This window comes from Oxyura jamaicensis, chromosome 5 (genome assembly GCF_011077185.1).
Source record: "Oxyura jamaicensis isolate SHBP4307 breed ruddy duck chromosome 5, BPBGC_Ojam_1.0, whole genome shotgun sequence".
NCBI classification, from domain to species: domain Eukaryota; kingdom Metazoa; phylum Chordata; class Aves; order Anseriformes; family Anatidae; genus Oxyura; species Oxyura jamaicensis.
In genome coordinates, this window is record NC_048897.1 from 27298812 (window position 1) to 27325533 (window position 26722).

The 26722-nt window shown below is 40.0% G+C and overlaps 1 protein-coding gene across 7 annotated transcripts in view; it reads left to right on the top strand.

The window, feature by feature from the left end:
• Positions 1 to 26722, top strand: part of KCNQ1 (potassium voltage-gated channel subfamily Q member 1) — a 397025-nt gene that overhangs the window by 41642 nt on the left and 328661 nt on the right. For 2 of the 7 annotated variants that reach the window (XM_035328500.1, XM_035328501.1), the window contains exon 1: positions 10993 to 11676. The exons of 1 other annotated variant lie outside the window; for it this stretch is intronic. In XM_035328500.1, the coding sequence (XP_035184391.1) occupies positions 11279 to 11676 (398 nt within the window). In that variant the 5' untranslated portion in view covers positions 10993 to 11278. Of the gene's footprint in view, positions 1 to 10985; positions 11677 to 26722 lie in introns of those variants that run through there. 4 more of the 7 variants (XM_035328503.1, XM_035328504.1, XM_035328505.1 and 1 more) reach the window with 4 other exon arrangements.

Here is a 26722-nt window from a genome sequence, read left to right on the forward strand (position 1 = left end):
TTAAATTCACCTTTCATCTGCAAGTCTGGTTTTCTTTGTGCTTTGTTGCTAAAACCTTCAGAAAATGTCTCTGATATCCATTTCAGTTTGATTAGAATTCAAAATGACCTCAGTCAGATATCCAAATTCTACTTGTTCAAGAAATGAACAAATTTTGTTTCCCTCGTGCTGACCTGTAATTATTCTAGATTGCTCTAAAATTTTCTTTGTAGGTACATACTTGTCACTATTTTTGTTTTTTTAACTAAAACAAACATTGTTTCTGTTAATGCTTATATTTCTAGGAATATAATTGTGTTAAATTCCATTACATCAGTCGTAAAAAGTCCTTTATCCTTGATCTTTGTTATAACAGTTGCTTGAGGTATAAAAACCTGAAATTAAGCATGACCATAGTCAAGAAATGATCTTGGAAATATTGTAATATGCTTCTCTGAACAAAATTGTAGTATACAGTGTTGAAGGCACTGGCCTTTTTTGTCCAGATTTGACTGACTAAGGAGGAATACTAGGTCTGATACCAAACACTTCATGTACCAGGTAACTTGCAGACAGTAAGACCATCTCAGTCCCTCCTTGACTATTTTTTCTGCAAGTCTTGTCTTTGTAGAAGTCCTGTATGCTTTTTATATTCTTAAGTAGTATTTAGGTCTGCCAGACAGAACATCACAGGTTTTTATTTTGTTTCTTGTTTTGTTTTCCCTTCTGCTCAAAGCAGATGTGTTTATTATTAATGTATTTCTTAGATAGTTTTGTTACCTTTTTTTTGGAGAATTATGGTAAGTCTTGGTGATTCTGACCAGTTGTTACACCTGTGCATCCATTTCCCTTTCTGGTGGCTTTCCAGCTTTCATGTCAGTCTGCTAACAGGGAAATAATGCTTGAGTAGGAATACTCATAACTTATTGTTGTCTTATGGATGTTTGAGACTGGAAGTTTTGTAAGCTTCTGAATGCATCTTTTATGCTGCAAATGGATGACACCACTTATTCTGCCCTTGCAACTGGCTTGCTTGTTCAGCAAGGTTATGTACAATGATTTATTATGTACAGTCCTTTGTGTTGTAAGGTGAAACCTCCATTACAATGTTCCTTGAATTGAACAGTCTTCTAACCTAGCATGTGAGTTTGCTGCATTTTCAGCATAATTCCCCATTTCTCCTTCTCTGATTATTAACTCCAGGCACTGATGTGGTGATAGGTCATGTTTATATTTTCTTTGTATGGTGGTTGGTCTGTAACTTAAAAGATCAGTGTTATCACTTACAAGTAATTAGTTATATGTGGCTGATGAGTCACGTTATGTCCATTTCTGTGTTCATGTGGTGAAGTTTCACAGAAGGAGCAACTACAGGGAAGAGGATGTATCTCTGTATGGTATTATCAGCAGTTAAAGCATCTACTGAAGTTTGTTTCCATTCAAAACACACACGAGGTCTTGATTTAAAAACCTAATGTCGTTAGTTCTGTCTGCACACCGCAACATTTTACACTGTTTCAGAGCATCCCTACCTTTGTATTGACTAATCCCGTTCCTCTTCTTCACCAGCAAATCTGGGTGCTTAATATACAATGGCATTTATCATTACAGCTACAAAGGAGGACAGTGTTATTATCCCATTTGCAAGTTAAGATCCTCGGGCACAAATAAGAACAATGACACACCTGAGCTTACACAGGAAGTCTGTAGGAGAACTGGGGAGTGAACTCTGGTCATTCAAGTTCAAAGTTAGAGACAGTAACTTTCCTCTTTGATGGTGGACTGAAAATACTTCCTTAAACTCAGTATACTTACAGGAATTATGCTTACAGTACTCTCTTTGATAATTTCTTATTAAACTGCAAATATGGGCAATGTGTCAAGTTAAAGTCCATTTTTTTATCCTTTTTTTTTTTTTTTTCCTTTTGCATTGATGGCTACTCATTATCACTGAAAAGAGAACCTTTGTGACGTATTCGCAATTGCTTTCTTACTCTTCCTTGCTCCTTTAATTTTATAATGGTGTTTGCAGAATTTCTTTGTGAGATTTTCCTGGTCCTGTATTTTATATTAGATTGCATTGGTAAATCAGTATTTGACAGTTTATGTAATTCTGCTCTTCCCATCAAATGAAGTTATTAGTAATTTATTGTATTATTAACATGAGAGAGACTCATTTTATAAGTAGTGTAAAGAGATTCATTGCTGCTATGCATAATCAATGGGATGGTAAAAATTGGATAGAGGGTTCCTTTATATTGAAAAGGCTCTGGAAAGACAGTACTGAAAAATTGTTAGTGTCAGATTCCCAACTGCATCGAGTTACTGTATTATGACTAAGTTTATAGCATCGAGATAAGTCATTGAATCACCTTCTCTTTAGCGTATCAGGTCTCTTGTGTTCAGAAATGGGATCATTTCCTTAAGCTACTTTTTTACATTTCTTCCCTAGATAAAAACATAACACTTAAATGGTTGCAGCAACAGAATTGACAGAATTGATTGTTAATGTGATTGTAATAAAGCAGCTTGTCCCACTGAGGACCAGCTAGCTTTGCAGTAGAAAGAGGCACACACATGCTTGTAGCCAATTAAGATTAACTGGTGCAGCTGAAAGTGGAGACATTGATACAGTAAATAAAGAAAAAGGAGCTAAAAGCTCCTATGATCAGTGAAAGGGAGATCTAGAGAAGTAGTTTTCAGGGACTGTGCTCCTCTACCAGGTGGGAGGAGAAAATAATTGCAAGTAGATGACACTGAGTTTTCAATCTTTGAAGATGCTTTGGGGGTTGTGAGATGGACAGCTCTAGCTCTTGTTGAAGAACAAGAGGGGCTGTGTTAGCAGTGCAAAGCAATGTTGCTTGAGATGTCATATATGCACAACTATATGTTAGTAGGTCTATACTTCTAGTCACTTTCAATGCATTTTAACTACAACAATAGATAGACTCTAGCCTGGAGCTCACGTGGAGATCAACTGTTAGTCACACAGCTATCTCCAGTCTAAAAATCTAAACCCAGATCTCTCTCTCTTCTCCAAACTTTGTTTTTCCTTTGACCTATAAACTATAACCACCTGTGTTGAGGTTCTAAAAAAAAAATTAAAAATGCTGGATTTTAAATGCCAATTTACAGACAGTATCTCTCTACTTAAGAAATACATGTACTGTAAAATGAGCTTACAGGTTTACAGGTCAGGTTATTCAATCAATTGCCATACCTGAACAGGACAGAGTGCTCAAGTAAGACTTACTCTGTCAAAGGACATTCTGATCACCTCTCATTTTCTTAAAATAAACCTATAAAATAAAAGAAAAAAAAAGATAGGAACAGTGGCAAGGTTGTGTAAGCTTGCCAGCAGTACACAGAATTTCCTAGCTGTATGAAATAGCTTCCTTATTCTTAGCATGCCAAATATTTTTCCTTTTTCCTAACTTGCTGATTCTTTTCACTTCACTTTTGGTTTATTTAGAAGGATCGATTCTCACTATCAAGAAAGTATTGCTGTCTATTATCAGAAATATCTACAAAAATGAGACAAAACACCTGTAGCCTATTTGGTCAGGCCAGATAAACTTGTTACTGTAGCCACTAGAGGGACCTCCAGGAATAGAATATACAAACATTTGCAAAGGCTATTTTGAAATATTAAGTCTCTTTAAAAAGAAGGGGGGGAAAAAAAAGCTTTGCAGGTCAATCACATTGTCATTCGATAATAATGAGCTCTGAAATAATAGGAAATGTGAATTAACTAATTATGTAATAGACTTCATCAAGAAAGCATCAAGAAAGTTCAGTTCTCCTGGTAGGATATGAGTTTAGAAGGTTCTTTCCTCTTCATGGAATTAGAGAGGTCAGAACATCTGCTTACAGAAGATTTGTTATTTAGCAGAAAAGTTGTGCGTTGATCGTTTGAGGGGTACACAGTAAATATAATTATGCTCTTTTCAGAGTTGCCAAGAAAAACTAGGATCTGGATGAGATACAGACAGCCTGCAATCAACAAGCTTAGTTTCTCAGTGAATGGGATTTTAGCATAGCTTTCAATTTCTTTCAAATTTTAACAGCAGTTTAATAGCCCAATTAACAAATATTGGTGCCTCAGTATGTATGCACATGCTTACTAAAATGTAACTATGCTACCACTTGGATTATTGAATCTGTAATTATCAGTCAATCTGGGAGATGAGGAGGGTAGTCACATTCCCTTTTATACTTCTGCAGTACTATACAAGAAGTTGTGGTGTACTTCATGCACAAGATTTTGGGCTTTGTAGAGCACAAATGCAGCAAGCTTTATTTTTATCCTTCTACATGAAATCTTGCTAATGTAAGCAACTGTGCTCCTGGGACATTGAAGATGATGACCCAAATAGAAGAACTGCAATTAGCCCAATTAGCAAAAGGTCAAGGATGGGACTAGAATTTGGCATGAAATCACAAGTGGGGAAAAGGTCAAGAGAATTTTTGCAAGACCTTGTATTATGTCACATTGCATTGTTTGCCTTTATCTGTTGGAATGGTACTGGAGAAATGAAATTTCTTATTTGTGAGATGAAAACAACCTGAAATTCCAGTTTGGCAGAGCTGACTGTTGCATAGGTTTCCTGTGGCCTATCCACTCAGTTTTATAGTTTGCATTTTGTTTGCATTGAGAAGTTACTTGCAGTGGAAAGGTGTAGGTGTGGGGGAAGGGATATTGCTAGTAACTTTTGTATTGTTCTTCTCTGTTTTCTTTATTTGGGGCATTAAAAAGCTATTTGGTGAATTGCTGTTTGAAAAATCTTTGGTTTTGCAATGGAATTACCATTATATTCCTTACCTTGCCTGTGTAAACCTTCCACTGAAGTTATTTAGTGAACTACCTGCAATTGAAGGTCCGTCAACTGCAGTTACACCTAGCTGGAAGACAGATAATGCCTGACAAAAGTGGGTTGCCAAGTGGGCTCTGCTGAATAATGATTATCTATCCATGCCATTCCATATGTATGAAATAGGATATTATATTACAGATTAAAATGTTTGCAGGCAGGAAGTGTTCCTTGATCAGGAAAAGATTTAGTGATAACTAGTGATGTCTTTACTTGCTTCAGCTGCTAAAAGTAAAACTGCCTGAAATACCAAAACATCCGCTTAGTAAACACAGGTCTCCCCATAAGTAACTACGGAGTTATAATTTGAGAGGATTTCAGAATTTCAAAAATTCATTGAATTTATTTGGACCTTACTTAGCAGTGTTATTTGATCCTATTGGTCCTACTTCGTCCAACAAAGACAGGATTTATGACCCTGTCCGAGGAAGAGAATTTTCTCGTGATGCAAGATGATGATGTAATGATCCCTTCATTTGAAGAATGGCATTAATCACTCAGCCCTTATATACCTTCAAATACGTAAGACTATGCATGCATACTGTATCCTGCATGGCATTACATGAGTAATCGAATTCCTGCTGAGTCTCACATGCTTCTGAGATTATAATATATCCCGTGTGCCTTAATGGTGAAAATAAATGTTGCAGCATTTTGTCAACCTCCTTAGTCTTCTCTTTTGCAATGATTCTCAGAAGAATCCTTTTTCAGTTATGAAAATTGCTGAATAATTAACCACATCAAAGAACCAGGGAGAATGGGACAGCAAAGGCATTCCAAAAAGTCACTTACACCTAGGAACTTTTAGTGAAACCTGCAACAATAGGCAGAAAAACAGTCTAACACTGTAGGAAATATATATATGTATATATATCTCTTTAATGTAATGAAACAAAATTCCAAGTGGATGGTCTTGGTCTTTTGAATGAATATTCATTGGCAAGAATAATTACATCTTCCAAGTATTGCCCAGTCTGATTTGGGAGAGGCGGTGGGGGAATGACACAACTTTTTCTGTTGGAGACAAAGAAATTAAATATTGTTGTAAATAGCAGAACTAATCCTGTGGACAAATAGGGCAAATATCAATTTTTTTCACACTGATTGGTCCAGTTTAAGTTGTAGTCTAGTCAGCATTTTACCATATGCATAAATACACAAAACCAAAAAAAAAAGGGGGGGGGGGGGGGGGGGGCCTCTGTGCCATCAGTGTAAATATATGCTCAGATTCTTTCTTGAAACTGTTTTAGGATCTTAAACCTGAGCACTGGTAGACGGTAACATTCTTTCCCAGAACAGCCCTGATGTGCTTCAAAAAGCTATGAAACAATGTAAATAGAGGTAATAAACGTAGACATAACCATGCAGTAAGATAGCATTCAAACAGATAATATTAATCAGGATTGTCAACTGCAGGACTAGATAGACTCCAGACTCCTGATATCTGGTGCATGCTAGTATCTTCTGCAATGTTTCTTCTCTCTAGTGACCAGATTCCTAAACTTACTGCACCCGCAGTTAAAAATAACCTGGCACTGAAGAGGGAGGGAGAGAGAATTAAAAGCCAGTTTAAACTTTCTCAATAGGAAGTCATCAGCTGTTTTCTGTCACATTTGTCTTGAGACTGATACAATAGCAGACTGCATGAGCACCTTTTAAAAGTGTCCTTTTTTGTCAGTGATTAGCCTTTTTAGGAAGTCATTCATTAATGTGGACACTGACTTATAACTGAACAACTGCTAACCTGTTAGGATGCTCCTACTTTGTTCATTTTTATCTAGAGGAAGAAAAGGTGGTTTTGTCTTTCCAAGTCCTGCTCTGTCAGTAACTAGTGAATTTGCCAAAAGAGACAGGCTATATTGTCCAGTTTTCTGGAAGTGATTTGCTGAGGGTATGGGGGACAGTCTGCCCAACAAGTAGGCTGCTCATGCTTAAGGTTGAACACCTCCTGCATCTTTCTGTGTGGTGCTCGTCCTAATTACCAGCACGGTACTGTGATGCTTTCTAATTGAATGACAAAGGCACCTTCCCTAGACGTTCTTATCCCAGTACTTCATGATTGTGCTACTGTTGAATTGGAGAAAGCCTGGACAGCAATGGTTAATAGATGTTTAAATTGCAGGTGGAGTAATGACACAGTAGCTGTGCATATTCCTGATCAAGGAAGCTGGAATAAATTCACTTGAAGGAAAAATTGAGCTGAACTAATCTGAGGATTCTCCCTAGCCATACTGCTAGGTGACCACAAAGCACTAGGGATGAAGGACAAAACTGTTACTGCACTTCATTGTATTTTTATCTTAACGCTCAGGCTTTTGGGGCATACTGCAGTTTCAGATGATTTACACTGTCCATATCTGGAGTTTCTACTGGCATGCTACCTAAGTTGTTTGACTAGCAATGCCTGTCATCAGGGAAAATCTGCTGTATGTATACATAAGAAGCACAAATGCATTTAAGACCCTGTTAGAAAGACTTTGCTTAAATTCAAAACCTAAAGTTAAGCTGGTATAAAAGTATACCATCTTGTATATTTAATAAATTGTGATCAATTTAAAAGAATGGTAAATAAGATTACTTAGGCATCCAATGAAAGATGTGTATAGGTATTCAGAAAAATGTTCTTAATTGTAACTTATTTAGCAAATGAAAACATGTATCTCCCCACTGAAACAGCTGAGCTACAGTCTTTCCAAGTTTTCAAAAATGAAGCAAACTCTTTTCTCTCTTTATACTTCCCTTACCTATGCTTTGAATCCATAAGGCTGATGTTCCCTTGTTCAGCATATTACTATGCTTTCAAGCTTTTCTTCATGTCAGAGGTCTAAGTACTTACGTTTTGTAGGTTTAACTATGAGTATCTTTAAGTAATGACATGCTCCTGTGAACGGATCTTTTTTTTTTTTTTTTTTTTTTTTTTTTTTTTTTAATTAAGATAGAGAATATTTCAAAAGCTACTGTCATTCCTATGTGAAAGTATTTAAACAATCTAGGATTCCATTCTCCGTTCAGAACTAAGTTGCTTTTACCTACATGGCTAGCTGTTTTGAAAACAATCTACTGATCAAACTGGACCCTCAAGGCAATGGAATTCTACAAAGGATTTGCTGTAATTCAAGAAAAATAATCTGAAAATTAAGATGAAAACAACTTTTTCCTCTCTTTGAAGAAAGTTTTTTAACCTGTCCCCTTCTCTATCTGGGCACAAATGGGGGAATTTGTATTTAAAAAGCAAACCAAACTGTCCCCCAAAGTAATCTAACAGTAAGCAGGAAGATTTCCAAACATGAGCATGATTAGTATCAAGACATGGGTACTTGTGAGGGGGGAAAAGTGGGAATTGCTGTTACCATGTTAATGACATTCATCTTTAAAATGTTGCAAATTATAATGCAGTTTTGGTGATATAATATATAATAATTATTCCCTGGAGTCTCATAATGAATTAGTCATCTATTTTATACTTGTATTTAAGCATGCAATTAATTTCAGATATGCCAGACAGACGTTTTTTTCATTCAGTAAAATGAACTAGCTGGAAATCATATAATAAAATGATTTTAATATATAAAAATTAACTTAATCAGTCCACGCTGAAAAATGTAGATTTTGATGGATTCCTTGACTCTGGGGAAAAGATGTTCATATATAGCCTAAATATTCATTTTAAACATTATCAAATTGAAATTTCCTTCATTTCTGATGATTATTTGAAAAAATCAAGTCAACACTAGAGGCCCAAAACAAAACATTACGAAAGTATTTAGGACATGAAAAACAAAGTAGTGGGCTACAGAGCTTTTCATGTTTTGCAGTGAAGATGTTACTGAAATAAATTTTGTTCATTTTGGACAGTTTCTCATTGAACACTGAGGGTAAAATTTAGTTATTAATTTTATTCCCTACGTAGCTATTTAACTCTTAACTTTAGTCTTGAAAGGAGATTGTATGTAACAAAACCCTCTATTATGCTGTGTTCAGATACATTGGATTTTCTATTCTGTTTTGTTAATCAACAGATAAATAACAACACAACACCATAATATTTTAAAATATTTTGGAAACAGTTTATGAAGAGTATAATCTGAATGCCTCTTGTTTTGTTGAACTACGAAAATTATTTGGCACCTGGGTCTAGGATAAGGTCCTGAAAAACACAGACAATATGTCAGTCTTTAACGGAGAACACTTGCATAAGGAAACACATTTGTTAATGTTAATACTGTGATTTTTTCAGCCCAGTCCTCAAACAGTGAGCCTTCAAGGGTAGCAACGACATTCTTTCTTCCATTAGTAATTTTTCTTGCATACTTACTGCAAGAACAGTAAATGATTTCTGAATATCTTCTAAGTAAATGACTAACAATCTGACTTGAAGAGTCTCACAGATGTTTCTTTTTGGTGCCAACTATATTGTAATCTGAGGTGAGCAAAGTCATTGTCAGTGGGTTTCCTCTGTGGTCAGAACAGACATGGTGTCTTTACCAAGAAGCAGAGCTTTTTCTGAAGCATTAATAAGATCTTTGAGCTTTCACTCAGGAACAAATCAAATGTTCTCTTATAGACTGGAAGCTAGATACTAGAAATGGACTAAATTGCAGGCAAGAAACTAAAGAGTCCTTGTTTGGGGGTACATGTTGGGCTGGTCTTTCCTTGGCTCCCTGCATCCCATGGTCAAGGTTCAAGCGCAGGAATAATTCCTGACCTTGGAGGTTTTATCTTCCCATTCAGGCATTACAGCCACAAAGAAACTGCAGTCACTGGGTATGGGAAAGGCAGTTGCAGTTTCTAATAAAATAAATTTTCCCTATGTGATTTCTATGTAGAACTTCCTTCTTAAAATGCTTGATACACGCCTGTCTTCACAGTTCCCGAGGACAGAGAAGACCAAGTTAGCTGTAATTTGGATCTCTTTTGATCAAATGCAGGAAGAGTTTCCTCTGTTGTGCTGTTTTTATTAACTTTGTTCTTGCTCTGATTGAGGGGGGAAAAGCCTTTTGTTGGTTTAAAAACAAGTTTTGCAAATTCTTTTTTTTAACGCTTCTGTTTTTGCATTCCTAACAAGGGGTCAGATTCCTCATGGATATAAATTAGTGCTTTATAAGAGCCTACAGTCTTGCTTATTTACACTAGTGAAGGATCTTGCCCAGTTCTCCTACCATGTGTGCAGCTTGACATTTGAATGGAACTACAATTAGCAGGCTTGTTTGTGTTTAACTTTATTTAGCACCTTATCTTCCTGCAACATTCTTGTCCCATACCAACGTATCAACCATGAACTCAACATAGCTCTTACTAGTTCTGTTCTATTTTGGGCTAGAAGAAAAAAGAAGAAGAAATAACAAAAAAAAAAAAGAAAGAAAGAGAAAAAAAAAAAAGAAAAACAACAACAACAACAACAACACAACCCACAGCACTCCAGATGAAAGAGAACCTTCTTTACCTCTGGGAATGGAAATTCTTAACTAATTGTTACAGGCTTTTACTACTGTAACGAATTAACTCACATTGCTGTTAAGTCTTAACTCCCTCCAATGCACAGGAAAGTTATCCAAGCCCTCAGAACAGCATGATACTAATTGCCAAAGATAATTGCCCTTCTACAGAAACACAATGTTTTGGTTTAGTGTTGGTGAGAGACCCAGCTTGAAGGTGAGGCAATTCTGCAGAACTGTGCTTACTGTTCTACGGCTTGCCTAATTACTCAGCTGTTTGCTCCCTTGTATCACAGTAACATCCAAGAGTGCAAGGCCTGGTGCCCTGACCCTTACTCTTGTTCCTTGTATTAAGAACAGCCCCCTGGCAGATGCTAGGTCATGTCATGTTCTAGTTTGGGACTTTTCTCCTTCCCAGGGCTGAAATTCTGCAAAAAGGGATGAGGCCCTGGAGACTGGTGTTTCTAACTGAGCGGTAAGGGGGTACGTTCTGGCTCAAGTCACTATGACAGGCCTGTGAAACGCTTTCTGGAGCACATCGTCCCACAGGGGCTAGGTGGATTGGCAGCAACCTCAACTGGGTGAGGAGAGCTTGGCAGCCACCTCCCTGATCTTTTACCATCACCTCCTTCAACACATTGGGCCTCCTGAAAGGAGGAGGCCACCTCTGCCCAGCTCTGTCCCCGAAGAGAGGAGCAGGTGAAGCAGATCAGCACCGATGAGGGAGAGAAGGGAGCAGGGGCAGCCCTGGAGGCGCAGGGGCGAACTGCCTGAGGTAACGCCAGCTCCCGGCCCCGGGCAGCCGCCGCGCGGCGCCTCCCGCCGGGCGGACCAGGGGCTGCAGGCGGGGCGGGGACGGGCCGGAGCCGGGCTTCCCCTCACCTTTCCCGGCCGGGAGCCGCCCCCGAAAGGGCCGGGCCAGCGGCGGCGGGAGGACGCCCGGAGCTGGCCCTTGGCTCCCCGGAGCAGCGCGGCTCCGGCACTGCATCAGCCATGTCCTCCAGCTCCCCCCCGGGCGAGAAGAAAAGCCGCAGCCTGGGCCGGCTGTCGCTGCCCAGGAAGGGCAGCATGACGCCCGGTAAGAAGCCCTCGTCGCTAGAGCTGGCCGAGAGCACCCCGAACGCCCACTACGCCCCGCTCCCCGATGGCCAGGGCGGGCAGCAGCCGGCGGGCAGCAGCCCGGTGCCCTCCCGAGAGCGGCCGCCGCGGCTGAGGAGCGAGGTGGTGGTGGTGAGCACCGACAGCCCGCGGCCCCCCGTCAGCCTCGACCCCCGCGTCTCCATCTACAGCCTCCGCAAGCCGCTGCTGAGCCGCAGCAACATCCAGGGCAGGGTCTACAACTTCTTGGAGCGGCCCACGGGCTGGAAGTGCTTCGTCTACCACTTCACCGTGTGAGTACCCGACCCGCCTGCTCCCCCCCGGGGGCTGTTAGCAGGGGTTTTCCTTTCAGAGTCGCCGCTGCCCGGTGTGGAAATCGGTGTGGAAGCTCTGAGCTCCCAGGAGGCGTCTGCGGGTGCCCCCCTCACGCCTTCCCGCCTCCTCACGGCGGCCGGCGCCCCTCACGGCGCTCCGCCGGACGGACTGAGTCTCTCGCAGGTGCAGTTTAAGAAATCGACCCGGCTTCCTGTCACGCTTTTCTCTACTAGATGTGTAACAACCCAAAAAAGTGCCCCGCTGCTGAGAAAGTTTTTCTTGCTTCAGGAAAAAGCACTGTATTTCAGCTCAGGTGTGTTTGTTAGGTAGAACAGGTGTTGGCTTCAACAGCCCCCACACCTCAATCTTGGAAAATTAAATTGGGGGTTGAAATAATTTTTTTCATTCCAAGTATGAAAATGAAGCTGGTAATAGCATAATCACTTGGGGTTTTTAGTCATTTTTAGTGCAATCGCTCCTGGTACAGCACTGGGTAGGTGTGTTACTGGTATTGCAGTTGTGCTGGAGGGAGACAAGGGACAGGTGTGCTGAGGTGATGCTCTTCTCCCTTCCCTTTATTTTATTGTTCTTCCTTCTTTTATTGCTCTAACTCCTTGTTCTATCGGGTATGAATGCCCCTGCTATTATTTTTAGACAGGAAGGAGGATGACATTTGGAGGATGTTTAGAGCTGCTTTGGTGCAAACAAGTTAGAAACCGTTTTGAGTGTAATATTCTCCACGGAACGCTGTGTCCACCCTGAGCCAGCAAGCAGCAGGTCTGTCCTTCAAGGGATCTCAGCAAGTGAATCCATGTGAAATTGGTGCTATTTAATCTAGATGTTGTGAAAGGTTTGCATGGCCCTCAAGCAGCTTGTGTATCTTAAATGTAGGGAATGAGGTCTGGCAGAATGCTGATACTTGGTTAGGTCTGTTTATTGTATGCATACACACACCTCTGTAGTAAACACACATTTACTACAACAACTAGAGGCAAAGGCATTTTATGGGCCACATCTGAAGACCAAAGACTTTGTTAAAATTCAATTTTTAATTTTCCAGTTGTGTTCTGATTTTAAAATGTAATTCTAAGTGATCACTATTTTTAAAGTAAATCGAGGATTGTGTGCTTATTTTCCACATTTCAAGATTCTGGAGTGAGGTAAGTGGTACCAACTTGATTTCAGTGGAGGGAGAACAGCTGTAGTCAGAATGTCTTTAAGTGGTAGATGATTGTACAGCTAGTAAGATAATTGTGGGCTCTGCTCTGTTGAATGTTTTGATAATGCCATTAGATGACAGAACAACTAATGGCCATAATTACAAAACATCTAATGGTTGTGGGTGAACAATGTAAAACCCTTTCAGGAATAGGGGAATCCCTAAAAGGTGATTTAAGCAGCCATCTACTATGGTATCCAACCTTTTTCAGATGTCTCAAATTATGCGTAGAACGGACAATAAGCCATGTTGAATATCATACCTAATCTTTAAATCTTAACTCAGTGGTCTTAGGGGGAAAAAATCTTGGAAGAAACTGTTGGATCTCTTTATCTACCTAAGAATCTAGCCGTAATTTTAAATGTTGTATATGTACAGCGTGTCTCTCCCCCACTATACTCCTGTCCGTGGTTTGAGCACTAGCCCCAGTGTTTCTCCTCTTTCCGTGAGATCTTCTGATGCAATGGTGAATGATAGTAGTAATAAATATACTCAAGTAATAAATATACTTGAGTAATAAATATACTCAAGCCTCTTTATAAGCATTGTGCATATTCCTTGTCTTAGGACTCCAAAGAAACAGAAGGGAGTACTACCACCCTGATGTGTTTCTTGCAAGGCAATCTGCAAGTACAGTCTGTGCATTTTTAGGCAGCTCCACTCAGATTTCCCCCAGCAGAGGGAACTGAGTTTGTAACATCCTCAGTCATCCCAACATCTTCCTATTTCTGGGGTAGACAAGCCTGGGTTTCCTTGTGTGCTAGTAATGTTTTAGGTTACTGGTCTTTGGTCCATACCCCTCCTCCAGCTCTCTCTTTCTTTCTGAGCTCCCAAAGCAAGTTCCTGGGATTCTTGCTTTCTCCTGGACAAAGGAATGCTCTCTGAGTTCTGTCCCTGCCAGCCATATGCCAAGTATTGGTAGCTTAATAATTGCTACAATGCAAAAGCTTGGTGTTAAAATTAACGGACAAAGCAAGCAGTTGTTCTGATCCAGGAAAGCCATTCTATCTCAACCTGTGCTCTGGAGGAGGTGAGGAACTTGATTTTTAAATAATAATAATAATAAAAAAATACACAGTTATAAGAAACCCTGCTTCCCTGCTTAGTCTTTTCTCCTACTAGAGCTTACAAATCTTCAGAGAGAGTTAAACTGCATTTTGCCTTGTGATGTGTTGAGGACTATGATTGTGGGCTCCCTTGCCAAAATGAGCTGAAGAGAATGGTGGTGTTTGCTTGTTTCCTCTTTATCGTTCCCTCTGCTGGCTACCTTCCGCTTTGTTCTGGGGGCTTGCAACTGCCTCGGAGGTATCAGTCTCTATGTTAAAAGTTCAGAGGAGAACGAGATAGCAAACATTTTTCTTTTGGCAGCTGCACTCCCACGTTTGGGCTGGATCTTGGCCAGAACTCTATGCTCAGTTTTAGCCTTCATGCTCTGATTTAACACTGTTCTGTGACACTGATCCTGTTCTATCTCTTGCACCAACTCATGTTGTATGGAATATGAAGCTGTGTTCTTAGTTATACGCTGCAGTGATTTAGACTTCAAAATTCCATAGAATAGTTGATGTAATTTCTTCTGGGACTGTATCTCTGGTTGTTTTAACACCATTTAACAAGCCAGAAAACTACAACTGATTGTCACACCTTTTTCCTGCTTAGGAACGTTATTTAGTGGTCTCCAGAATACCAACAGAGAAGAATTGTCAGAACAGATTTTCCTTGGTTTTATCTTATAATCTTTAGAAAAGCGAAGTTGAATGCTGAGCTTTAGTCCACAGAATTTGTGTTGGTATGTTTATTTCATATAGTTTAGATTTCTGTGTGGTTTTGGTATGTGGTAGAGCCTTCCATGCACCTGCTGATCTAAAGAATGGAGCGTTGTTATGCACAGCCACAGAGGGTTTCTTTACTAGGTCAGGCCAATTACCTGTTTACTTGTGAATTATTTATTTCTTAAGGGGGCTGAAATACCTCTTCCAAGGGACAATTTATTTATTTTTTTCCCCCCTATTGTTGATGTCTTTAATCTCCCAGGTTAATGGGATATTACAGTCACTGATTAAATCAACTAAACTCTGCAAAGGTCTCTTCTGACATTTCTTATTTGCCCAGACCAAAGAATAGAAATATCTCAAGTGAGCAGAATAAGAAATTAATTTTTGTACTTCATTTCTACTAGATTTTGATAAGCTATTGAAGTAGTTTCTAGGGGAAGAAGGAATGGAGAAATGGCTGTTAATTTACCACTCAAAAAAAAAAAATTAAAAATGCTAGTGGAGATGATAGAAACTTTTCTTTTAGCTACATGATACCGTACAGAACTTCATTTAAGTAGATGAAGTATACAGTGTGTATATGTGCTTAATTCTACACAGAATTAAGAGCTGAAGATTTACACACATAGCTTCTGCAGATACAGTTGCTGGCTGTTTGGAAACTTGGATTTTTTGCACATCAGATCTTGCCTTGTGGCATGGTTATGTTTGTGGCAATGTCTGGCCAGAGCCACCAAACCCATACCTGCCACAGGTGAGGAAGTCAGTGAGTGCTACTGTTCTCAATGACCTTTGGAGCTAGGGCATCTTATCACACTTATCTTAGTAGCACACCTTGAGATACTGGCTTTGAGAGGTGAAATGTTCTGTGGTGGTAGCTAATCATGTTTTCAGGCAATGTGAAGAGAGGTAATGGGGCAAAAGGAGCTTAAATTCTGTCCTTGTAGTGGCCTGCTGGACTCCTGAGACTGTTTCTGTGTTGGAAGTGGTTGGAAAGCATAAACCTTCAGATCTTTTTAATAAAGAAAACAGATTTAAGCACATGAGAGAAGACCCTCTTTAAACAGTTTAAACAGTTTCACCCTCTTTAAACAGTTTAAATCAAACATCTTGATGTGTTTGAAGAAACTTTTAGTTCGAGCTTTCTGGTGATTTCTCTAGTCTTCTGTGTGGCAAATAACTTCTGGCAACATGTACAGAGTGTTGACTTCCTGTGCTCTTTGAAGTGTTGGCCATTATCAGAGAGAACAATTCACAAATAGATGGACCATTGGTCTGTTCGCATATGGCAGCTTTTTTGTTGCCATGCAAGATAATAGTCTTTTATCTTATCTTTGCACTGATGTATGTACCCTGTTCAATTTACTTTGCCTTTGTATACGTTAGGCTTAATCAGCTGTGATTGTGATTGAATTTTCTTTGAATCCCAAGGTGTTTACATAAGCCTGGACTGGCTGGCGGTTTGGATTTGGGAGACTGGTCTCCAGAAGCAGACGACAACTCAGAAGTGTGGCTGTGTGTGTACACATGCAAAGATAAGAAAAAAGGGCAGATAGAATATTCCAGTTGCATGTGTATTGGGACTTACAGTAATTGATTGTCAAAGGCAATGAAGCGTTTACATAAAGCTGTTAGCATACAATGCTGCGAGGAAGAAATGTAACTCCAGCTTAAAATCCCATTTTTGTCATGTTTCCTCATGTACTGCAAGAACATTGGTTCATGCTCAGTTTAAGTCTTGATGAGTGAAAAAGACCTGTAAAATAATCAGCGTTTGTGCCCACAGAAGAATATAAGTTTTACATTGAATGGGTAAGCTGAGTAAAAGAAGGGGCTAAACATAAATAGTACATACTGACCGTGGACACTGGGTTGTTTCAGATTATTACTTTGTTTTAAAAACGGGAGTGAAATCCTCCAAAATAAGAATGACTTTTCTAAGCATAAGAAGGAAGAATTTGATCACAGTCATGTTCTTTCTGCTACACTCAAATGGAGGAAGACCCAGGTGTAGCATTTTCTCCTTGTCAAGACTGAATTAGGTTAGTTGAAGTCAAATTGGCTTCCTCATTTTGGTGTGGTTGATAGAGAGGCTGTTCCTTGTCACGTGGAGGTTGATGCAAACGAACGTTTATTTTTTGTGACTTTGTGTCACCTTTGTTTGTGAACAGTCTTCAGTATCTGCACTACTGGAACCCAGAACTCCCTTCCCCTCAAGCCAAATACAGCTGTAATAACAGGAATCTGCTGCTTTGTCACTTGATGTTTTCAAGAGCATGGTGTGTTACAGCTCTGCAGGAACTTATGTAGATCTTCAAGGTCACACATGTGCTTAAGGAATGTAACTGGGAAAAATGAAGTGGAAGCAAGGTAATACTTGTAGCTTCTTCCTGCCCTACCCCACAGTCTAGTGGTTTGGTTTGCAGCAGGGCAGACATAGTGCTCTGTGTCTATCATTATGTCTGGTAATGTTTTTGTGTGAAATGAAAGGGATTGGGAAGCCTTTTATTACCTATCTCCAGAAAGGAAGCAAGAGCTTTTGCCTGGCCTGTTATCATAGGTGGCTGTATGCATAAGACAGTTAGGAGTTGTTGCAGGGTCAGCCCTGTTGCCAGTCAGCCAGTTACTGACATTTTGGTTCTTGGGCAGATTTCTGATACAAGGCTGTGAAATTTCTTCTAATGTTGGGTATCCACTACGGTACTGGAGAAGCAGCAGTCCAGTAAAAGGGTATGATCAGCACCAGCTACACCTTTGGTATCCTATCTAAAATGGCCAGTTCTACAGCACAAGTTTTCGAGCAAGTTGAAAAGTTTCAGTCAGTTGTATTTTAAAGCTTACTAGATGAACAGTGCATGATAATTTTATGCTGTGTGAACACAGTGACAGCTGTAAAATAAATTATTTTTGTTCAGCGCAGGTGTTGTGGAGAAAGAAGCAATTTACAGGCTTTGCACCCTCCTTCCCTGCTGTGTGCCACAGTGCAGCCCCTCAGTTGCAACGTTGAATGAAGGTGTTTTCTCTGGGACTGGTGTGCTGGAGACAGTATTTGGGTTGGCTGTGTACTGCTTTCCTCTCTTGCCTCATGCCATGCTTCCCTATCTGTAACTTGTCTGAAGTCTCTCTTATTTTCTGAGGGCTGTCCTGTGACTGAAAGAATTCTGAATCTGTGCCAGGAAGATCTTAGGAGTGACAGCTTAGCTACAGGTCAGAATGAGCTCCCATTTTCCTTTCCCAGAGGGACAGTAAAAGTTATAAGGATAAGAGGTGCAGATAGTAAACTGCATAACTGACTAAAAATTGTGTGTGGAATCCAAGTTAACTTACTAATTGATTGTCATCAGAAAAGAAAGCAGAAACCAGATCATCTTGATGTCACTCACTAGTAGTTACTGCCTGGAAGTCACTAAAACCACTAAAGACTAAGCCACTGTCTTTGCATCATTTGTCACATTAAATGATTGTTGTGTGTGACAGTGCATTTTGAATATCAAAGGGGGGAGGAAAGTGTAAAGCTGCAGATATTCTAAATAAAATGTCTTTGAAAGGCACACTGTATCTTTAGTAATAACTAAGAAAAATCAATTTCTGTTTTGAAATGTATAACACCACATGGTCGATTACTTGGCCTTGTCACCTTGAGCTGTGGTCTGTAGGCAGATACAGAAGCTGTGAGGTGAGGGAGTTCTGTGGCAACCCACAAAACTGTGTCATTGTACTGTTGTTTAGGTTTTTGAGTAACTGATGAAAACGGGAAGCTGTAAACTCCTGAATGCTAATGCTTACTGAAGACCAAGTTATCTGTGATGGAGAAACAACCCTGTGGAATGCATACATAAAAGTTACAAAATTATAAATTTGGGTAGGCTTTCTTGTAGGTAGGCCTTCTCCTCTCTTTTCTGATATAACATTCCAAGTCCTTCTCTGGTGTTTGTTTTCCTCCAGGAAAAGAATTATTCTAGCTTTAAAAGTTGCACGTGAATGATCTTAGGAAAACCAGTAGGTGCAGTATTCACATTTCTGTATCTACCAAATGGTTGGTTGGGCGATTCTGGCACACTTCCTTGTCCTGGCTCTTCAAGTGCCAGGAAGAAAAACATGCAAGGCTGTGTAGATAGGCCTCTTTCAAAACCTTCATTGCAATTGAATCAAGGCTAGAGTTGAGATTCAATTGAAATGAACTAATTAGGCTTAGCTCCAAATGCCTGAGCAGTGGATGTATTACAAACAACAGTGCCAACATATGCTGTCAGGGACTATGCACAGGCGCAGTGCTTTGCTGACTTTAAACTCAGCAGTACCTCATTAATTTTGTGTGTTAATAGATTGTTGAATGTGCTCTGGTGACTGAAAACAAAAGCTGTGCACGCTTGCTTATTCAGTTCCAGATGGAAACTACTGTCTTGTGGGGGGCAAGGTGTTTTCTCCTGCTGCCAAGAGGACCAACAGAAGTTTCAAATATGTTGGAAAGTTGCCAGTGGCAAATAAGCCTGATGGGTAGGCTGAGTTACAGGGGCTGGGAAGAAGGATGTGTAGTGAGTGTTTTTGTAAGGTACTGGCTCTCCTCATGCAGTCATGCTTCGTCTGGCATAATGGCCTGAGAACCATTATAATGCCAGTAATAGTAATGAGAGAGCATGTTTGCATGCTTCTACCATGGTAGTAGCTACCTCCTACCTATGTAGAGAGAGAACCTTGTAATGGGGAACTGATCTCTGCTTCAGTAGTCAAATTCACATTTAATGCTGTTTTTTAGACAGTGACTTAAAGATGGTCTATGGAGAGCTTTGAAGCTTTAAATCTTTCTTTGGCTACTGGTTTGTGCATACCTGAAGGACTGGAAAGCTGCTTGGTGTGAACTCTTCATGTGTGTCTGGCATGATCAGTTTTTGAGGACACGTAGATTTTAATCTTCCTCTTTTCCCCTCTTCATAGTACAGATCAGCCGTCTGAGCTGTTTGCTGTGTTCAAGGAGCTGAACAGATCTAAGAAATAGCACTGAGCAGAAAGCAGGGCCTGGATGAGTGTGTAGGTATAGTGTGAGTACTGATTTAAAAATGAACAAAACAAAAAGCATTGTGCCACACTTCTTAAATGCAGTTTCCTCCCTTAGCACCCACACTTTACAACAGAAAAGTTAGAGTCTGGAAAATTTACAATTAAAAAAAGGTAGATAAGCAAAGGGCAAGCCAAATATTTCTTGAAACTTAGGACAACCAGTAGGATAAAAGCAAACTTTTACTCTGAACTGCTTCAGTACCAGATGTGCCTGTGAAGTAAGTTAAACACACATTTTCTCAAAACAGGCTGAATCATTTCTGACTTTTTTTTTAAAGTGTCTGCGTAGGGATTTTTTTGCAAGGAATACCATAACCTCCATAAACAACAGCTTTGGGAATTTACTCTTTTGAAAGCTATAAACTCCTGAAAATAGAAAATCGTGCTGCAAATTATTAGGTGGACTTTAGATACTCCTAGCAATCTGCCTAGAGTAGGTCTTTTCAGGTTTTGTATGTTCTTCACAGTCAATGTAATGTTTTTAAGGTTTTATGGAAATGTTAACTATCTTCATAAAAGCTAAAACAAACCTCGTGCAGGGTTTCTACATCCTTTTCATTTTTGTCTGCAAGTACTGATCCTGATCTTTGAGTTTCCTATTAGTGTTTTCAATAGGAATGTGTCTCGTGCATGTTCTGCTAATAACAGTTGACTCATGTCATTTTCCAATGTTGTCATATTTGTAATAGAAAACTGAAAGGTTTGACTTTTAACTGTAAAATAACATCTCTGTGTGTGCATCTCTTTCTGCCGGGGTTATTTAAAAAGTAAATGCTTTGTTACGTAGCTTCACTTGTGCTTACTTCAAATGATAAATACATCATTCTTAGTAAACTAGGATCTTAAAAGGGTATAAAGTACTTATCTTTGTTTATCCTAGCAGGTTATGCTCTTCTTTATCACCTATTAGCTTTGGTCTGACCAACTCTTTAAAAAAAAGTGCATTTTCTCTTGCAGTAATAGGAATAAATAATGTATTTGTTGAAGTAACGTCTGTTTTGATTGTGCAAGAAACAATCATCACACATTTAATTTCACTGTGCGAATAGGTATTTGCTTTCCAGGGGGACCAACTAGTAATTATAAAGGAAGGACCAACTAACATAAAAAGAAAACTGTATGTGTACACATCTCAGAAATTAGAGCAATTAAAAGGACTTGTCAGACGTGGTTCATAGGATGTGTAGAACTCTAATAAAAATTAGTGTACGTAAAATAACTTTATTTTTTTCTGAAAGCTCTAAGCATCTTATAGTGTTAGTGCTGTATGGACTTTTACTTTGTCCATGTGGCTGTTATCTCTGGTCTGTGATAAATATGTTAAATTGCAGGAGTCACATACACAACCACAGGTGAGAGGGTGAGAAAAATTGGGTTATAGGTTTTTAAATCCAGTGAAGTCTCTGAATATAAAACTCTGAACTCACTGGTTTCTTCTGCAAATGTGCTCCCTGAAGTCTTGGGGATGCATTCAACTTTTTTCACATTTTTAACAGCATTTTTTCCTTCCAGTGTAAATATTACATATTTTTTTTTGTGGATAGGAAAGCAAAATTGGGTCATAGTTTGAGAACAGAATGTAAATCACAATAGGAAGCTTCCATCAGGTGACTTCCCTGTAAGCTCTCCAAAGATATGAAGTTTAATAGCAGAGGCATGGCGCTGGTGGCAAAGATCAAGGCTTTCCTTGTCCTTGTACGACCAAGGCTGCAGACTGTGGTGAAGGCATCTTCCTAATGCAAAGAAAGGAGTTGCATTCCCAAGGGTATGTTTGTTTCTGCAATAGCTATCCCTTTCCCAGCAAAACAAATTTTTCCTAAATAGATCTGCTTGGGAATATTCGGTTTGTTAGTTATTCAGTACTGTCTAGTAGACACTTAAATGTGTTCAAACCTGACAATGAGTGAATAAATAAGTGCATTGCTTTATCCCGTAGTGTTAGTAAACTGCATGTGATTATGTGCTGTTATCTTATCAGTGACCCAGAAAGTATTGATAATGCATTATCTCGGCACTTCACACAAAATAGACCTGTTCTCTTGGTGTTTTCTCTGTCAACAGAGAAACAACATCCAACATCCTAGTGCTAAATGGTCCCAGCTCCCTGTTTCAGCTGTATATAAAGTCTGACAGACAGTGAGCTGTGAGCAGTCCTCTTGTATGCCTTTGTTTTGTTCATTCAAGACATCTCTTTCTAGCTTTTAGTTGCTGATATGACATGATCCTATATGGTTAACTCTGTATTCTAACTGCAGAAATTAGGAAAATGCTGTGAGAATGGTGAGGATGAAAGCAAGGCCTTCAGAGTTTGTTAATGCAAGACTGTAGCTGCACTGTCTTAATTTTAGCCCTTGGGCATGTCAGTTGCTTGTTGCACTTAGTGAAATTCTCTTATGTGATTATCTTGATTACTTCTGTGGCAGTCTCTTTTTGTGGCTTCAGTGTAGAAGCTTCACTTGTTAGTTCTCACTGTGGGGAGTGAGACTGAAAAATTGAGCAGGCTGTGGGAAAATGTGATGAAAACCATAATCTCTGTAGAAAGTTTGAATGGATAGTGTCTGTGAGAGTGAAGGGACATCAGTGTACTGATTACTCTCATAAAGTAGCGTAGATAACATTCAAGCAGGTTTTGTTACTAGCTGTTGGTTACTGCTGAGGCAGTCTCCTTTTTCTGAGTAAAGCTTCATGTCAAAAGCCTTCCTCTTCAAGCAGTGTTCATTTCAATCAGCCTCTGTGTGGTCTGTGTCTGTTATTAGTGAAATACTCTATGCAAACTGCCATCTGATTCTTCTCTTGAGAGATCCTGCTAGAAACCAGCAACTAATCCAGCTATTTCTAAGTGCTCAGGGGAAATCAGTTTGTTCCTTTATACAACTTATGTTAGCAGTCAACATGGATTAGGCAAAGTGCAGTTATTTGTCAATTTAATTTCAGGCTGTGATGGAATAAAAGGGCTTGAGGCTAGGGGAAAAGTAGTTATCATATACCTTTTATCAGACTCTTAATACTACTCTTGTTTACTTGCGAGAATGGTTTTCTGATGGAATTGGCTCTGTGTGAATAGGAAATAGAAATTGAGAGTAATGTACTTCCACAAATGTGTGCATCAACTGAAAAAAAAAATTGTCCAGGGGAGAATAAGAGCCCCCAAGAGTTAGAAGGCATGGTATCATGACCTGAAGAAAGATGTCTTACTGTGAAGAACGGCAGTAGAAGAGTGTAAGGTGGGTGACTTCAAAAAAAATCCCTCCAAAAATTTAGGTGAGACATAATGATCTTTATAGCACAATCTGTATTTCTCGTTTAAGGTGAAACTGTCTCAGGGAAGGGATGTTGCAGTAATGAATTGCATTTTCTGGGAAGGCGGTAGGATATCCTCCCTGGAAGGCTTTAAGCACAGGCAAGACAAATATTTCTCAGGGTTCATCTAGGCATAGTTGATCCTGCTGTGGGACAGCTGTTCAGGACTCTGCATTCATACTGGAAAGGAATATGTCCAGGTACTGGGGATCAGGCAATTTACCTAGTGACATTTGAGTTCCCCTGCGTTTGGCACGTGTGTATAACATGGTGGCTTGATGCTCCGGCCGTTCTGTTTCTACCTCTGATGTACATTTTCACTTTTCAGCCTGCTTCAATCCAAAACTCCCTTTCATTTTTTGGGGAAGGTGTTTAACACGCCTTCATCTCTGCTGTTGATGGTATCTCTGCAGGTATTCTTCTGGTCCCTGTGATATCCAAATTCCTTTGATTCTGGGGGCTTTAGGATACACAAGGGACATGTGCTATTTAGGTGCTTCCACTGTTGATCCTGCCTATGCACTTGCAGTAAGATGGAGTCAACTTCTGAGACTTTAATGTTGTGGTAACAAGAATGGGTCCTTTCCCATTCAGTTTGTTTCGTCTTGCTACTGAAACCAGCAAAGATCTCTGGGATGAACTGTGTGCATCATAAATGTTAGTTGAATATACCATGTCTGAATTTACAGGTTGATTTAACAACTAGCAGCTCATAGAGATCTAGCAGATTGTGGGTGGGTGGCTTTTCTCATATAGCTAAGAAAAGTGACAGTTGTGTCAGGGTTTCAAAGGAGATGTCTCCTTTTAGTACTCTCTTGGCATCTTAATCGTTAAGCAGTGACAGCCTTGTTGCTGAAGGGAATACCTTGCATGTTTGGGTGTCTTTTAGGAAGTGGATCTGTACCTCAGTCCCACTATGGGGACATCTTGAGAGCATCTTGCATGTTAGAACTAACCTCCACCCAGCAACATGCATGAAGTTGGGTCTGAGTTGTTCATTACTGCTTTCTACTTCTTTGTTGTTTTTGTTTTTCTATCTTATAGTTTCCCAGCTATTTGAGAATGGCCTAGTTTATTATCCTTGACAGCAATTCTCAGATGCCTGGATCTTGACCAGAGCTGCCAGAAAGCATTTGCTACACTTCTGTCATTTGCAGAGTGCACTCGTTCTTTCTCCTTTCCCTCCTCACCCTATTTCCAGTCTCTCTCTCCATAATGAGAGGTAGACACCCACCTGGGTGTGCTGTTGGATAGGTTCTCCTGTGTCTTAGGGACAAGGAATTTTCTTGCAAGAACTTTCTGGTTTCAGCACGCAAGGAGGTGTCTACCCATCTAGGATCTTAACAAAGCTGAATGATCTCATCCACAAGTGACGGGTGACAGCTATGCCCTTGAAGATCGGTAAGAAGAGTATTCTGTGTCTCAGCCTTTGAGCCTTGTTCTACCAGCAGGTTGTTTTGAGTAGTGTGCTTTTGCTTCAAGATGGTATGTGACTATTGTTTTAAGGCTCATTCAGGCTTTCTGTTTCCATGAGCCATGTCTGAGATATTAACAGTAGTAATTGTACCTCTGAAAATCATCTGGTTAATGGGATTGTCAACAGTGGCTCCCCAGCATCAAGAGTTGTGTTATAATAGGTGAACAGCTGACAGAATTGCCCTGACTCCTGCCCAGTCACCAAGGTTAATTGATGTGGCCCCTGACTTGCCTTTCATTTTATCAATGAAATCCTTCTTAGGGAGAAGGCAGCAAAAATCTCATCCAGATACTTAATTTAAAAAAAATATCTGCTACTCCAGCTGAAGCATGCCAAAATAATTTTTGTTCTGGTTCCTTGCACATTTGGAGATTCAGTTGACAATAAGTTACGTGATGCTCCAGTGTGTTTTTGTAATACTTGCACCTAGGTGCTGTATTACCAAGTGCTTTGTGAAAACTTTGCAATGTAGATCGAGACCATCATTCTATTTTTTCTACAAATGACAATTTAAAACATACGATTTAGATTTAAAGCATAACATACCCAAGTTTTACACATTGTGGTGATAGTTCAACTGATCCTAAAAATAAATTGTCATGCCTCCAGTTTGCTTTTATCAATGCTACCTCCTCTGTTAAACATGTTATGAGTTCCTTATGTTTCAATTGACACTTGTTTAGAAGAAAAATATATATCAATACAGCTTAATTTAAACTTGCTTACTTAATAATCCAAAACCCAGTAATAGGGAGCTTGAGCCAATCCATCAGCTGCCATTAGCTGTGATGTTTATTGGCGGCACCTGGCTTCAGTACAAATGCGGCTTCAGAAGGAAGGGGGAAAAAAAAAAGAAGAAAGCCTTGTGATGTTAGAAAGATACAGCCACGTTTATCTGTGGCTCGCATAGTCCATAATTCCACCCTGCCAGCAAATACAATGTGCTGGTGCTTCTATGTGGTTAAAATTAGGTGCTCTGGGTGTTCATTGGAATCTCTCAAACACCACATCTGTTTAAGCAGCCCTAGCTGTCATTGTCTATTTGTACTGTGCCTTGCATGCCTCCCAAAAGCTCTAATCCTGTGGTGTGCGGAAGAGACTTTGTCTTCTGCTGGATTTCAGCCACTGTGGCCATGGGAAAATTGTGCAAGTTTAGGACAGGAACTGCAGGCAGAAATTAAATCCAATGGGAGTAAAATGCTCCACCGGCAGTAAATGATTAACCAGGATAAAATTTGGCTGCACCACAGGGATTAGCACCTACCTTGTAAAAATAACCAGAATTACAGGGCTTGTCTTTTGAAGTGTTTTTCCTATATGGTTACGAGAGGCCACAGTAGTGAAAGTAGTTTCTTTGCTTTTCCCAGTTCTTCCATGTACTTAATGATACACGTAGGGCAGAATAAAGGTTTTTTACAGGGTAGCTGTAAGGGAAGTGTTGCTGTTGCAGTGCGAGGAAGATAAAATAGCCATGGGAAAGTCAGACAATAAAGGCTTTCATTCCTAAAGTGTAAATGCAATGTCTTCACATTAATGAGCTGAAATCAGTTTAAATGCATGGAATGAAATGGAGAAAAATAGCCTGGCCATTAAGGAAGAAAGAATGCCTGTAAGCTTGGTCCTTCCTCGCAATTCCTCTCGGGTCAGCTTTGCTGGCAGCTTCATTGCACTTTGTTTACTGAAGAGGAGAGGAAAAGACAAGCTCTACCAACACCCTGTGGACCTGAATGAAGCAATGAGATTTACTGGCTGTAGTGCTCTCTACTTTGTATCCCTAAGAAGTTTGATTCTAGTCCAGCTGGTTTTAAAAGACGCGTCTCTGCTGCTCTCTTAACCTCAAATGTGGATTACATTTAAGTTGTGACTGCTAGATCAGGCTGGATAAAGCTTTGGTAAGCAAGGAGGTAGAGGAACATATCTGCAAACCCTGTCCTAGTACCAGCTGGCAGGTCGTGAGTTGGTTCTGGCACAAAAGCTGGACAGCCACGAGGGGCAGGAGTGAACCTGTGCTAGCAAAGCCTCTGAGGGGCAGGCTGGGGGGCCCAAAGCTGGCTCTGCACCTGACTGAGCAGACACAGCCTTTAAACTCGTGTGCTGACGTACAGTGAAAATACAAACAGGCAGCCGTTTTGTGCTTCCGTTCTCCTCCCACTCTATTGCACTAGTGCTTTAGAGCAGTCTGCTTTCTGTACCCC